This window comes from Centroberyx affinis, unplaced genomic scaffold, assembly GCF_046629955.1.
Source record: "Centroberyx affinis isolate AG114_WGS23_722 - 3 ecotype Tasmania unplaced genomic scaffold, CSIRO-AGI_Caff_v1 ptg003282l_1, whole genome shotgun sequence".
Lineage (NCBI taxonomy): Eukaryota > Metazoa > Chordata > Actinopteri > Beryciformes > Berycidae > Centroberyx > Centroberyx affinis.
Window position 1 is genome coordinate 258,661 of NW_027281298.1, and position 15,770 is coordinate 274,430.

The window sequence follows — 15,770 nt, forward strand, 5'->3', positions numbered from 1 at the left end:
CGTACAAACACCATCATGAGACGATACTAGGAGGGGGAGGCTTGCAGGTGGCTGTCCTTGAAGATATATGCCTGGTTAGTCTGACCCTTGTCAGAGAACTGCACCATTCCCTTTGCTATGATGTACTTCTCTCCATGCAGCATGTATCATTAAAGAGAACACTAAATCAGCGGACGGCGAACTTGTCTTTATTACTGTCACGGCCGGCTCAAAAACCATGACATAACAATAACAGGTAACACAAGAAGTTAAAGCAATCAACTAATAATTTATTGGAAAAAAACAAAAATGTTAAAATGCTATGGGGTGTGATAGTCAGAGAGTCAGTGGTGTTGGCGTGTTTGCATGAATGATAAAATAGTGAGTGAAGTGTTGTGTGGCAAAGGAAAAACAAAGACAGGAATGGGGAGCGTGGAGAGTAGGGAGCAGAGTTTCCCCTTTCTCTCTCATCATGGAACCAGTGAGGTGCGCTCTTATAGGACTGGGAACACCGGGCCCAGGTGTTCCCAATCCACGACGACCCGACCACACCTACTGGGCGTCTGCAACACAAAACACAAAGACAAGACAAGCAGCCAGCCCAACAGCTAAAAGAGGCGGGGTCGTCACAATTACAAAATTATTCATCACTTACTCAACATATTGTCTTTGCAAAGACGATATTTTTGTCAAAATCGACCAACATTCTTGGTAAAGTTAGTAAATAGGCCCAGCATCAGTGTAACTGAAAATAACGTGGCCGGATATGTCAGTCACTAGTGAATGGTTAGGGGAAAATCAACACCTCCCCGCACAGAAAACGGCTAACATGGAAGCAATGTCAGACTGAATAATGGAGTGGAAACGAAATGGCCATTCAGTCTGAATATCAGGCTACTTCTGATGTCTTTCTCAGCTGCTTTCTCTACTGCACAAGTCGCTCAACTCCTTGCCTATAGATTTCCTTCACTCTGACACTATCCTCTCTCTGTTTTCATAAACTCCACTCCTTTAAACTCCATAGCCATTGATAACATTTTATCTAGTTTAATCTCAGATGTTAGTCTATGTAGCGCTATTTTTGGAACAGTGTTAACAGATATGCCTTGTCTCTCTTCAGTAGCCTTAGGCCATCTCCCCCTAGCGTTCTGCCCACTTAAAGATAATATCCCCCATTTCATCTAGTTTATTATCAGCTGTTTCTTTTAGCCTATCTAGTGCTATTTTTGGTGTTAGCAGATCACTATTTTGTCTTTTCAGCAGCCCTGGGCCATTTCACTCCAGGTGTCTGCTGATCTTTTCCCTCCTTGGCTCTCTGACCTCTCTGCCTCCTCAGTAACAGCAGAACTGAGATCCAACAAGTTATTAGTTTATTTTGATTAGAAATCAACAATATTGACCAGCGGTTTGTTACGTGAAACCGTCTGTTTTTCAGAAATAACAGACCTCAGAATGCATTCATTGACCAATCAGAATTGAGTATTCAACAAAGCCATGTAATAACACAACATAAACAAAAACAAGAAAAATACACTTAAGGTTATTTTGAGTTTGTATTTGATGCTCAGATTTTCCTAATTTTGTACAGTGCTTATCTTTTGTATAATTTCCACGATGATATCAGGCTGCACAAACATAAAGTGCCAGTTGCCCTTTAGGTCACTGACCTGTTCCTTTGAGCGCATGCTTGGTCAATGTTCAAGTGTCCACCTGAGTCTGTAACTTTATGCTTTAGTGATTGACCAACAAGAGATTATGATTATCTGGTGCACAGGTCATACCTGCCACAATAACATGACATGATTTGGCACAGTCATAGGATGACAAAAAAAAAAGCCAAGACTGTGGCTTATGATACAAAGGACCCGCTGAATAAAAAAAAAATGGATGCAGTTCTTTTATATGCAGTTTCAAGTTGTTCATTAATGTTTTTTATAAGCTCAAGGCCTTTTGACAGCCCAGACTGAAATGTCCTTCAGCACATGACTGGAACTATGTGAAATCTGAGTGGATCTCAAGGAAACCACTCCTGGCCAATGATGTTATGTCACGAGAGGACAATTAAAGCTCTGTATGTTCTCATGCAGAGCTTTTAAAAAAATAAATAAAAAAAAAACTAGTATGATTTACAACAACTAATCAAAATTGAACATGTTTTGCCAAGGGTAAGACAATAAATCGAGAGGAAATGACAGCAGGATACAGTTAGAGGGAGGTTTTTGAGTGCTGTATGATAAACTGAGAAAAAACTGAGATAAATGACATATGGAAGCATAAAGACATATATAACCCAAACTTTGTCCCAATCAATGAGGGTGGGTGTTATTCCAGAATGAAACAGCAGAGGGCAGTGTTTCGCCATTGCTTTACCAAAATGCTTTTCAGACTAAATTACTAAAGAATATAAAACAGCAACTTTACATATCCATGTTACAAAGACAATGAAATACAGCCAACAACAAAGGTAACCTTCAAGTCATTTCTCTGCGGCACACTATGATGACATCAATTGCTGCCCATGCACACTAAATAGCAAATGACCCATATATATCAGATTCCACGTGGTTTCATACTGTTTATTAGGCATTAACATGCACCCCACCCGTACCTGAACTGTGTCTAGATCAAATTTATTCAGATAACATTTACAACTGGCATTACGTAAAGGGGATCAGAGAGTGAAAAATCAGATTCTACAGTATTTAGACAGTATTTAGAATGGAGAAGATACGTTCCAAAACTGTTTCAAGGTAAATAAAGCCTGTGTTACAAAGATGTTATTGAATGAGGTCTTCTTCTGAGTCAGTAGGCTAGAAAGAAGGGGAACAGAGACAAGTCGAAGGCTGGGGATCATCGGGCCCCAATGTGGCCAAAGGGAGCCAAAGCCAGCATTTTTTTCACTTCCTCCTTGTCTTGTAGCTCTTACGGAAGAGGATTAGGGCCACATCTGAAAAATGTATTTGACTTCTGAGATTAATCTCAGAATTTAATTCTGATGTTAATCTCAGAACTCAAATTAATTTTCACATGTGGCCCTAATCCTCTTCAGCAAGCTCTGGATGTCAGGCCGATGGTGAACCAGTGCATGAAGACACTGTTCACCACTGCCCCCTCATGGAGAAACAAGCACATGTGACAGAAAAAAGGTGGGATTTAAATTGGCCTCCTCTTTGGAGATTAGCACATTTTATTAACATTACATAAACATTACATGCACATAAAATGATATTAAAATTGTACAGCACCCTTATTTTACATTACCATGGAAACTGGGTTGAGGAGTACATGTAACAGGAACAAAACTGTAAATAGATACTTTGGAAATTCATACAAAATATATAGGTGATCATTTGTTGGATCGCACAGAAACATGCCAAGGAAAAGGAAAAGGCAGATGTAATTTAGGGTATTTTCCTCAGACACACACATAACCCTGTTGCCCTGACATGAATGTATATCACCAGATGCCTGGGAGAAGCAGAGACTCAATTTCTTGCTCAAAGATACAGGGATGTATTTTTCCTGTTGTGAATATCAAAGTGTCTCTTTACCAGGCTGTCCTAACGCCCCTAGACACCATGTGTTCTGGTAAATTTGCACATGTTAGATTGTTTATGGGCATTTTTACTCAGAGCACCTTATAGTGCTATGTTAGTGGGCCCTTATAATCAAACCAGCTAACCTTGGAAGTGTCAGCACCATGCTCTATACCCACTGAGCCACACAGCAACAACAACAAGCATGAAGCTGTGTTTGTGAGTTTCTAGCGGTGCATCACACTCACACTCACCTGCAAACAAAGTCTTTGAGGTCGTACCTGCCTTGGCAGATGTGGAGTAGGACATTGCTGCACTGCAACACAGCCTCAGCCTGAGGTTTTGACCACAGGAGCCAGGAAATGCTGGCTGGTAGTCGAGAAGTTAAGTTCCCCACCTCTGGAGCCAAATGTAAGGCTCCTGCTGGCCTAGGATCAAAACAAGCTACAACTGTCACTTGAAACTCTCTCTCCAAACTGTCTAAATAAATGAGAAAATACTGAAGGTGAGTGAGCTGTCCATTCCCTTGTTTTAAATGAGTTTAGAATAGCAGTCACCTTTATTGGCCTTTATTGTGTGTGTGTGTGTGTGTGTGTGTGTGTGTGTGTGTGTGTGTGTGTGTGTGTGTGTGTGTGTGTACGCGCACACCCACACATGTGAATGGATATGATGGCATAAAGATCTCCTACTTAGCCAGTTCTCTGTCTGGCTATGAAGGCATGCAGCCTGATGGAAATGTGTTAATTCGAACCCGGACTGACACATTGTTGTTAACATATTGTCTTGAATAGTAACACAAATGTGTGTTGTCCCAAAGTAAACACACAGAGGTGTTGGAGATGACTCATCCTTTTGAAGAGTGCAGTGTAGAGGAGTGCAGAGCAGGCTTATTACTGTACTACCATTGAAAGGCAAGCTTTGAGTTTTCTTTGTTCCAAGATCAAAGTCCTATTTCTGTCCTATAGGCTGCTGCGAGCCTGAAGGCCATGACCCAGATCTGGAAGAAAAACATAAACAGCTGAGAGACCCAGACCAGAACCAAGGAGATCCACACAGTCCTGAATTCCTGCTGCAAGCTTGGTAAGATCTCCAAGCAGGAAGTGAAAGAGGCAAAGAGGAAGTGGAAGGAGGAGATGAGGAGGGTGAAGGAGGAGGAGAAGAGCAGGGTTGGGTTAGAGGGGGTCCAGGTTGGAGCGGCTGTTTGGGCACTGGGAGTGTGTGGCGAGGAACAGAGATCAAGACCAGTGGACACAAGGGGGGCCAAATTGTAAAGGACTGTCTCTCAAATCTAAATAAAGTGCACAGAGCAGGGCCAACGAGCGGGGAGGCACAAGGCTGACAGCATTGTGTGATGAAACTCAAAAGCATTGACCACAGGGAGAAATATAAAGGCTGAGGCACTCTGAGGGCTTAGGTTTACTCCCCAAGCTACTGAGCTGTGGAGCTGCCCTGCATGCCTGCTTTGAGCTTTGGACCTTGCTCTCCCATCCTATAGGGGGCGGTCTGAAGCCCACTTTAAGCACCACTGTAACAGCATAGTAAGGAAGAGCAGAACAAGAAAAAAAACTGCTTCAAAAATGGATTAGGTAAGGGCTAGCAGGACAAGATAGAACAAACAAAGAAAGATAACAATTTATTTTCCAAGAATAAAAAATGCAACACTGAAGAAGCACACAAAAGTAAACAATTGAATACAGCAAGAAAGGAGAGGTGCGCTGTAGTGTAGAAGACTTTCAGCCTTTCCTCTTGTTTAGTTGGAGGTTTGGTGTTTGGTGTTGTTTGGCCAAGAGGATAGCAAGTGAAAAGTCTAAATTCAAGACAAGCCATGAAAGTTAAATGTCGCTGCACCAGTCACACTGAAGTAATTCTGAAAAGTGTGAAAATGAGGAGGAACAAGAGTTCCAGTGAGAACTGTGCAGACTGGCTAAAGCAGGCACTAAAGTTAAAAAAAAAAAAACATTCCATCACTGTGGTGCAAGTTGCCAAATATCACCAGCTATTAATCAGGAGAAATCAAAACTGAAACTAAATTGGATGGAAAAATGGGAGAGGAGAAAAGGAAACTGCTGTCTAACAAAAGGACAGGAAGCACAGAAATAGAAGACAAAGCCCAGAGAGAAAAAAAACAGGAAGCATCGAGGAAATCCAAAGTAAAGATGACAGCCAGTCAGAACGTGCAGCACAACCCAGCTGAGGACTGACACATCTGTTAGAGACCGTTGGAGAAGTGTGCTCTAGACTCTGAAAAGTTGTATCCTTCTTTTGAATGTGCACAGTAGTAGGACCACCTTCCTACTACTGAGTTCCACCTGTCTGGGGCAGCCCATGTCACCTCAAATGAGCCGATGATGGGACTCAGCATGACCCGGGACAAGGAAAATCATAAAACAGAGAGAATTGGAGCCAGAACATGCAGCCTCTTCAGTTTGAATTACTTTCCTCAGCTAAATCTTAAAACTTAAATTATTACAATTATTTATTTTAAATTAACTATTTATTGTATCGGGGTCAGGGCTATTATCTGCTCTCTAATTAGTATCCTATAGTCTATAGTAATGTAATTCCAGTGATGTGTTTGGGAATTTCACTAGTTTCAAAAGAAGTTGCCCCATAATAACCAAATGATTTTTCATTGTCTGTAAGAAAACATTGTATTTTAGTAATAATAGAGCAGGTTATGCATGCAAGGCCTCAATAAAAATATTCAAGGATGCATTGTGGTGGGGGACATGAAATGGGGAGAGGAAGGACCGGTTCTTGAAATGGGCTCCTATGTCACCCCAATTGCTCCTGGTTACATTACATAAGGAAATCCCTTATCCAGACTAGTTTAGAGTTGAGACAGGTGGAGAGAATTGATTGGTTCTGCCTTTTGTTTGTTATTTAAGCATCACAGTGCATCACATGACCTAAATAATGGGGTAAACTGGCATGATTGGTGCATGATTAACATTACAAATAAAACATTAATATTATATATAAATATGATACAGGCATTATGGGTATTTTGATGATGTCAGCCAGCACCACTGAATGTTGCCACTGAATGTCTCTTCCCAATCCCCTCTTCCATCTGTCCATCCATGATCCATCCATCCATCCATCCATAAAGCTGTGGACTCTATAGGACTCTGTAGGCTTTGCCCGACGAAGCGCATTGGATGAATGCCAAAAGGGGGCGTTTCTATCATGCAGCCAAAGGGGCGGGGCCAGAGGTGGGTGTGTGTCTCTCAGCTGATGCGCGTATCAACCGACCGACTCCATCATCAGCATCCGACGCTGACAGCGGTCGAAGACAGCATCCCTAATATCACCGACCCATGGTAACATCGCAGAATAATTCAGAGCCCGGCCGACCACGACTGACGTTGTCTTGTGACAATATTGTTTATTGAGGCTGCCATCTTACAAACAGCGGAGCTGCAAAATAGTGAGTAGCCTTTGATGATGGACTGCCTGGATGCTACAGTCGGTAAATCAAAGCTTCTGCATGATACAGCGTCAATGTCAATGACACTGTGCATTTTAGTATTTTTTCGGCAAGGATCGGACGTTTGTTTTTGTCTTATTGCGCATAATTGCTTGGAAGCGCAGTCGATTCAGGGCTTGATGCGGATGCTGCTAAAGCCGCCCTTGCCGCCCAGGGATGCAGAGAGAAAGAGAGAGAGCGAGAGAGAGAGAGTCGTGAGGGGAGGGGATTGAGGCAGAGCAGCAGATAGATAGGCAGTGTATTTTACTACTACTACTATTCATCCAAGTGGAAGTAAACCTCTAGTAAATGGGCTGAGAAGGGGAGGACCACTGGCGTGACTGCGTCTCTCTCTCTGTCTCTCTCTCTCTCTCTCTCTCTCTCTCTCTCTCCCTCCCTCCCTCCCTCCCTCTCTCTCTCTCTCTCTCTCTCTCTCTCCCTCTATCTCTCTGTCTCACAAACACCACACACACATATACAGGTTAATATGCTAGTGTGTGATTTTGGTGATGTGGATGTCCATATGTGAGCGTTGTCTCATACCACACTTGTGATTCAGTGTTCAGTTGTAGGCTACAAATTGTAGCTTTCTTTTCGAATCACTTCATAAATGACATCTACTACCTTCATAGTGTGTTCAGATAGTCTGTGTCATGATGTTGTGTTTGTAGCTCTTACACACACACACACACACACACACACACACAAACACACACACACATATATATATTAGAGTGTGGCCATTCAGAGAGAGTTAAATATGCTTGCTTATTTTGAGTTTGTATGTGTGTGTGCACTTGTATGGTTAAGGAACGTTGGGAGGAGAGGTCGCTTATGCCAGTGCAGTGCAAAACGAGTAATATTGTGTTTTGTGTCCATCAGCATGATTGAACTGGAGAGGTTTTATTTTTGCACATTGCTTTTCACCATGCATAATTGCCCAGACGTATCTATCTAACCCTATTCATGTTTATCATCGTGGGAGGACCACACTGCCCATGTATGTGGGATGGAATCTATTCTGCATTAGCTCTTATTGTATAACTAGTTATTATGCAATTACGATATTGTATAACTCCTTCTGTTTTTCTGTGTTCCTCTAGTGTGTGTGCCCCCACTACCTGCATTAGGTTGTGATGACCCACACTACTTCCAAGTGTATGTGTGATCCTCCCCTTCAATCCTGACTCCTAACCTCTAATCCCTGACCTTTGACCCCACTATGGGCAGTGTTGGCAGTGGGGTGGCAGGAGAGCAGGAGTTTGCCATGAAGTCTGTGGGCACAAGGACCACCCTGCCCCGGGCCCCTCCTCTCTCTCGCCGTTGCCCTGCCGACCGCAGCTGCAGCGCCGAGCGGCTGCCCCGCCCCCCGGCTACAATATCTGACGGAACGGCTTCTAGTGATGAACGAGGAAGCGTTAGTATTGGGACTGGGACTTGTACCGGGACAGACCGGCCGACCGAAACAGCCTCCTCCACCAACACAGAATGTACCATGACGGCCCCATCCAACAACAACCAGTTGGAGTGTGGGAACGGAGCAGGCAGGAGGGAGAGAGAGTGGGAGAGGGAGAGGCAACGTGAGAGAGGAGAGAGGGGGAGAGACAGGGACCGGGACAGAGACTGGGACAGAGAGAGATTAGAGAGGGAGAGGGAGAGGGAGAGAAACCGGGAAAGGGAAAGGGAACGGGTGGAGAGGGAGAGGTTGGAGAGAGAACGGGAGCGAGAGAGGGAGAGGGCCAGAGAGAGGGAAAGAGAGAGAATTGAGAGGGAGAAGATAGAAAGGGAGAGGGAGCGAGAAAGGGAAAGAGAGAGGGAAAGGGAAAGGGAGAGGTTGGAGAATGAGAGATTAGAACGAGAGAGGGAAAGGGAGAGAGAGAGAGAGATGCAGGGTGCAGGTCTAGATGTTTGTGGGAATATTGTGGGGCTAGGAGCAAATGAGAAGAGCGGTGTTGGCATGAATCAACACCACCACAGAGAGATGGCGGCCGCCAGAGCTGACAGCGAGAACAATCCAGCCAACCAGAACCCTCCTAACCATAACCCGCCCAAGATTCTGCCAGTGTCGGGAAAACTGGAGCAGGTAATTTAACAGACCTGGGTAAAATGGCGGTCAAAGACGTACTTAAATTTTGCACACTTAAAAACACGAGGACAACTTGATTTATCTCATCTTGCAAGTGCCCATTTGTGAGGCTGTTTAAGTGCCTGGCATAATAAACCAAGTGCACCTCGAGTAGTTCAAACACATTATAATATGTATAATGTGTGTCTCCTACTATCTTATCATACTTATCACAATGCTGAATGATCTACATTTTATAGTTCATTATTACAATAGTGATGTTAGACATGTTATGATGTAATGGTATTTCGTCTGTCAACTGAGTGTTTACTGTTTACTTGAGTGTTGTTTCAGCTACCCACCTCTCCTTCCATGTCTGTCTCTTCCCCTTCTCTCTCTCTCTCTCTCTCTCCCTACCTGTATCTCTTTCTGTCTCTGTTTCTTCCTTTCTTTCTTTGCCCCCTCCATCTCTCTCTCTCTGGTGATACAGAACAACTCAGGGCTGGTTCGTCCGTCTGCCTTCAAGCCAGTGGTTCCCAAGAGCTTCCACTCCATGCAGAACCTGGTGGGCCAGGCAGGAGGGGCTGGGAGCGAGGGGAAGGCTGAGGCAAGAGGTGAAGGATTGAGTGAGGGAAGAAGCGGCAGGAGAGGCAGAGATGGAGGAGGAGGAGAATCAGGAGAGGTCCCAGAGGCCCTACTCCTTGACCAGGACAGCCCAGTGAGGGTCAGCAGAACTGAGGGAGCAGGAAATGGTAATGAAGGGGTCCAGGGAGGGATGTCTGACTCGGGGAGAAACTCTCTGACCAGCCTGCCCACCTATACAGGCTCTGGGTCTGGTTATGGCCCCCCAGCCGTCCTGGGGCCTCTCAGTGCCTCCACTAGCCACATCAACAGGCTGGGCATGGTTGGGGCAGCTGCAGGCCTGGATAAGCTGGAAAAACCTGGCTACCAGGTAGGACCAACACACACGTACACACTCAGCCCATAACTATAAATGTAACTTGCTGTTATCATCTTGAATGTAACATGATACTGGCTCTTTCTTCCAGAACGGGCTTAGTGCCTCGGACAGCGGCCGCTCCTCCTCGGGAAAGAGCTCCTCGTCCTATCAGAGGTTGAGCCATCTGAGTGATGCCCCAGCACCGCTACGCCCCTCTCCCTCCTCTGATGACATCATCCAGGACCTGGAAGACCGCCTGTGGGAGAAAGAGCAAGAGGTCAGAGGTCACTCAGAGATGCCTGATTCACAGTTTTATTATATTTAATTACCAGGCACTTCATTAAAAGTAAGTTGATATATTATGCAACATGTCTCCAAACCGTTCTCTTGTACAACTCTTGCTTATAGTTTTACAACGGCATGATAATTGCATTCAAAACGTCTAAGCCACAAACAAGTGACATACCTCTGAGAGAGAGAGCTCCAAGCTTCAAGTTGCATTTTAGCATACGATCTTGACATTACATTTTGAAAGTGCTGTTGTGAGGCAAAGCAGTGTTCTGTGATGACAGGCTTTTCACTGAGGAGCTTCATTTACAGTATATACTGTATATCCCTCTTGATTCATAAGAATATTTTGTAGAAATTTCAATGCTTAGCATCTTACAAATTTTGGGTTTAACACTCTTCACTCACAGATGTCTTCATACAGTTTGCCAGAATTCCTGATTTGGGGCAGTTTTCTTGGCTGCTGGCTACAAAAGGTTGATTTTCTTAAATTTGATGGTTCCACATGTCCTTATCCAAGTTGGATGTCTGCTACTGCTTTTACCAATCAAGTGGCTGCTCTGTGGCATGATTTGGGCCATCGCATAGTTGCAGATTGTTGCAAACCTATTCCCCCATACCCAACCCCGCCTCTGTATGTTGGTGTGGAATGGTGAGTCCAACTGATCTCTCTCTTCTCCTTCTTTGCTACCAGGTGCAGCACATGCGCCGTAACCTGGACCAAAGTGAGGCGGCAATCATTCAGGTGTTTGAGGAGAAGCAACGTGTCTGGGAGCGCCAGATGGATGAGCTGAGACAGAACTATGCTTCACGCCTGCAACAGGTGACCTCACTGCATACTCTGAGCTAGCCCAAATGGCCTTAAGATGCGACTGCAATGTATTCGCATTTACTTGCATCTTGAGTCCAACGCAACCAATTAAAAACCATGGAGAAAATCATGATCACATATCGTGTGGCAAGATGCGTTTTGTCAAAAACAGGATCTAATGTGATGGCTTCCCCTGAGAGTACATACAAAACAGATAGGTGTGAAAAATACAGTGACACATGGACCAAACAAACACATCAAACCCAATAAATAGCCTTGTATGATACAGCACTGTGACCTGTATAATAGGATTTGCATGTTTGGTCCGATATCACTCTTATTTTGAAATGTGGTCTGCAGGTGTTAGAGGCAGCGCTGGTACGTAACACATGGATGTGAAGAACAGCACTTGCACAGGACAAGTTGTTTTCCATTTCTGAGATGTTCAAAGTTGATTTTAAGAATGAAATTGAACTTTTGAGTGTCTATATGCTGCACAGCATGTGGTCAAGCTTCACTCCAAGTTTGCATTGGACTCAAAATATACGTAAATGCAAATAAATTGGTGCAAAATCTTGAGGCCGTTATCTGACCCTGGGACGTATCCCTTAATGTATTATAGATAGAAAGATAGATAGATAGATAGATAGATAGATAGATAGATACATGGATGGATAGATAGATAGATAGATAGATAGATAGATAGATAGATAGATAGATGGATAGATAGATAGATAGATAGATAGATAGGTAGCCAACTCTTACGCTATACATGTATGTCTGCAGGTGACACGTCGTGCCCAGCGCTCCCAGACTGCCCTGCAGGCCCAGATAACACGTCTGTCCCAGGACAAGAGGAGGCTCCAGGAGGAGATGGCAGCTCTGCTAGCCCAGAGAGAGGAGCTGGAGAGGAAGTGTCTGGATTACAGGAAGGAGCAGGCTGACATCTTGCCTCGCCTGGAGGAGACCAAGTGGGAGGTGAGAAATGAATATATGAGTATGTGTGCTTTACTAGTCACAGTTCAGTAAAATATTATCAGGCTTACATCGTGGTAGACTGAGCACTGAGGCACTGAATATATGTGTGTATGTGTAATCAACCCACTTGTGCAGTCAAGGTAAGTCATGGGTATAGGGGATAACCCCACCTCATATGCCCTCTACCACTTTTACTGTACCACAATTACTGTTGGATTTAACTGAAATACCTTCCTCATCCGGCAGGTGTGTCAGAAGGCAGGAGAGATCTCCCTGCTGAAGCAGCAGCTGAGAGAGAGCCAGGCTGAAGTGACCCAGCGAGCTGGAGAGATGGTGGCACTGAGAGGCCAGCTGAAGGAGCTCAATGCCCAGCTGAGGGAGCGGGAGGAGGCCATGCTGGGCCTCAAGGACTCCTACAGCTCCAAGAGTCTGGAACTGGAGAAGTGTGAGGGAGAGCTGAGGAGGACTCTGTCAGAGGTATGGAGATTTACATTTTTCATTTTCGTTTCATTTAACCTTTATTTAATACTTGGAAAACACATTTAGGGACAGAGGTCCTCTTTTCCAGAATGTCGAGTGTACATGCATAGAAACACCAACAAGTGAAAGATACAATCAGCCAATTTACAGAAATGTACAATCATCCATTAAAACAGTCTCCAAACACCAATTAAAACATTCACAATTAAAGTCAGGTTCTCATTTCTATTTAAGATAGAAGAGCTTTATAAGTAAACAAAAACAGTGCTGATCTCTTCTCACATAAAGAGAGGGCAAACCTACTTTTGGAAAATATAGTGATGAGTACCAGCATCTCTGGTTATTAATCTAAGAGAAACCACCGCATGTCTATAGATAACATCACCATAGTCTAAAACAGAGAGAAAGGTTGCTTCCACAATTTTCTGTGTACAGAACATGGAAAACAAGCTTTGTTTATATACAGATAGGCAAGATTCATTCTGTTGTTTTGGTCAAGGTATCAAACTGGATCCTAAAAGTAAATTTGTCAGCCTACATTTTTTAATTGAGAGACTTTCTCAATATGAACACCATTAAGAGTACTGATCTACAAGGTCACTGTACTTAATATTTCATGCTTTGGAAAACATATATTTACATATATTTAGTTTTATCAGCATTCAGCACAAGTTTGATACTGATAGGAGCCTTTTATAGGGCATTGAAGATGACCTGTAGATTTTTGATAACCAGTTGTATACAATCAGCATAACAGTAGAGAACTATGTCATCAGCATAGAGTTGTATATTACCAGTATTTATGGACAAGACAGTGTTGTTAATGTATATAACGACCAGATCTAATATTGAGCCTTGGGGAACTCCCTCATCACCCAGCAATAAAATGCCTATTAAAGTGAGAGCGTTCAAATACTAGATTTCAAACAAAATGATGATATTTGCTTATGATATACCTTTTCCTTTCCACAGGTGTCCATCCTTAGAGAAAAACTTGGTGTATTTGAGGCAGAGGTGCTTAGTTTGAAGCGGGCTCTGAATGAGGTGGGCAGGGGAGCCGAAGTCGTAATTAGCCCTAATTTGGCAGCAGCAGGGCTATTGCCACCCTGGGGAGCTCTCCACTGCCCACGCACCCCCTCTGAACCCTCATCTACCTCCCTCACCCCCACTTCTGACACCTTGCTGAGTCTTCAGAGTGATGAGGCCAAAGCCCAGAGGCAGGAAGCTCAGAGACAGGAGAGGCAGCAACGTGAAGAAGCTCAGTGGCGTGAGGTGCAGCAGCGGCAGGATGTCCACATCCAGCAGGACATGCAGCTGCGTCAGGAGGCCCAAATCCGTCAAGAGGTCCAACTACGCCAAGAAGCTCACCTGCGTCAGGAAGCCCATCTCCGCCAGGAAGCCCAAATCCGTCAAGAGGCCCAACTCCGCCAGGAAGCACAACTGCGTCAAGAGGTCCAGCTCCGCCAAGAGGTCCAGCTCCGCCAGGAGGTCCAACTGCGTCAAGAGGCCCAGTTTCGTCATGAGGCCCAACTTTGCCAGGAGGTCCAGCTGCGTCAGGAAGTCCACCAGTCACAGCGGGGCCAGGAGGGTCACTGGGATGAGGCGGGGGACCTGCGCAGGCAACTGGAGCAGCTGCAGGCGGCCTTGCGGCTGGAGCGACAGCAGCGGGAACGCCAGGCCCTCAACTTTGACCAGGAGCGTCACACCTGGCAGGATGAGAAGGAACGGGTTTTAAAATACCAGGCTCAGTTACAGCTCAGCTATGTGGAAACCCTGCAGAAGAACCAGGCTTTGGAAAAACGTATGGGCCAGCTGGGAGCCAAACTGACCACAACCTCCACCACCACTCCCTCCCCCTCTTCCTCCAACTCTCCACCTCCACCACCAGCCCTCTCTCCTCTGTCTCCCCAGCCTCCAGCCTCTCTCCCAGCCCCCATCGCCCTCACCCTCTCTCCACCCTGTGAGGACCAGAAGGGTCCTCCTTCTCTCCACCAGCTTGCGCCTCCCTGGGCAGGACCCTCACGCCTGGAGAGGATCGAATCCACTGAGATATAAAGACAGCAACAGCTAGATACAAACTTTCCAATCCAGTACACAGTGACACGGCCTCTTACAAAAAAACCCACTTCAGAATACAATAGAAAGACATTTCAGTCTACAACAAATTATATCAATACAGCTTGACATACAAACTATCCTGTCACATTAACACATAGTTTTCAAAGCAACTATAGACTCTAAACAGCTAGAAAAGGCCTACTGTAAAATGTAACATTAACAATAACAAGCAGATCAGCTGAATAGGGAGTAGAACTACATTTAATCAATCAATGATTTTGAAACTCCTAAGCAGCCTTTCTCTTACTAGTTGCACACTGCATCCTACATAATCAGACAAATCAGACAAATAGTGTTTGTGAAAAGGGTGTCACACTGTTGAATGGCAGAAAAACAAATGTTAAATGACAATGTTTAGATTACAGCACTAATACAGGGGTCATTTAATGCCCATGCTAGAAAAGGACCAAGAAAATCAGGGATATTGTCAGAAATTATCAACAAGAATATTATGCGGTATTTATTCGTCGTAAGTGTGTATCAGTGGTCATGTAAAAGTAGAATTAGTGGTTAGAGTGTGTGATGTTAACTTGCATTTTTGGCCGGAGAGCGCCTTACTCCATTCTTTCCAGCATGTATAACAGAATGACCTATTGCTGAGAACAGATGAAAAAATTAAGAGTTTGATATCCTTTACAGTGCTTTAACTACATATCAGCAAACCAATTACACTAAATTATTACATATGACTAGACTATTTGATTTAAATTCCAGCATATGTGCAAGATTATATTGACATTTGAGTTGATTTGAAACATGCAAAAGGTGACATGCTGATTCTTGATTCAGTTTTCAGGTCATTTCATGCACAGGGTTCACCCTGCACGACCCATCCAAATACATCATTAAGACCAACAGAGTTTATATTTTCTACTAATTGAATTAAATTAAGTTTGGTAGATAATCAACCCCGTCTCTGAATAATGTAATAAGTTCAGGGATGTGGGAGAACCTGGTTCGCCTTCACTGCAGACTGCCTGCAGTGACTAAAGTTGAACACTAGAGACCATTAGAGAGCTTTTACAATGTTCCCACCTCCGGTGAGAGTTAATAGAAAATGGTTTCTATTCTGCTCATTGAACTGGAGAAGAGTGCAAGGAGAACAT

At 44.2% G+C, this 15,770-nt stretch overlaps 1 protein-coding gene across 1 annotated transcript; it reads left to right on the forward strand.

The window, feature by feature from the left end:
- Positions 1–8,941: 8,941 nt before the first annotated feature.
- Positions 8,942–14,601, forward strand: lzts3b (leucine zipper, putative tumor suppressor family member 3b). Its single transcript, XM_071538525.1, has 8 exons — positions 8,942–9,066; positions 9,530–9,801; positions 9,874–10,001; positions 10,099–10,266; positions 10,972–11,100; positions 11,875–12,066; positions 12,313–12,543; positions 13,519–14,601. Exons 1-8 carry the CDS (start codon positions 8,942–8,944, stop codon positions 14,599–14,601), a joined length of 2,328 nt encoding a protein of 775 aa, XP_071394626.1.
- Positions 14,602–15,770: the final 1,169 nt, after the last annotated feature.

What these genes read in the sequence shown, in the direction of transcription:
- lzts3b (XM_071538525.1), top strand. Translation starts at nt 8,942, where the DNA reads ATGAATCAACACCACCACAGAGAGATGGCGGCCGCCAGAGCTGACAGC. An exon ending in TGGAAAAACCTGGCTACCAG is followed by an intron (nt 10,002 to 10,098) that starts GTAGGACCAACA and finishes TCTTTCTTCCAG; the next exon opens with AACGGGCTTAGTGCCTCGGA. An exon ending in ATGCTTCACGCCTGCAACAG is followed by an intron (nt 11,101 to 11,874) that starts GTGACCTCACTG and finishes GTATGTCTGCAG; the next exon opens with GTGACACGTCGTGCCCAGCG.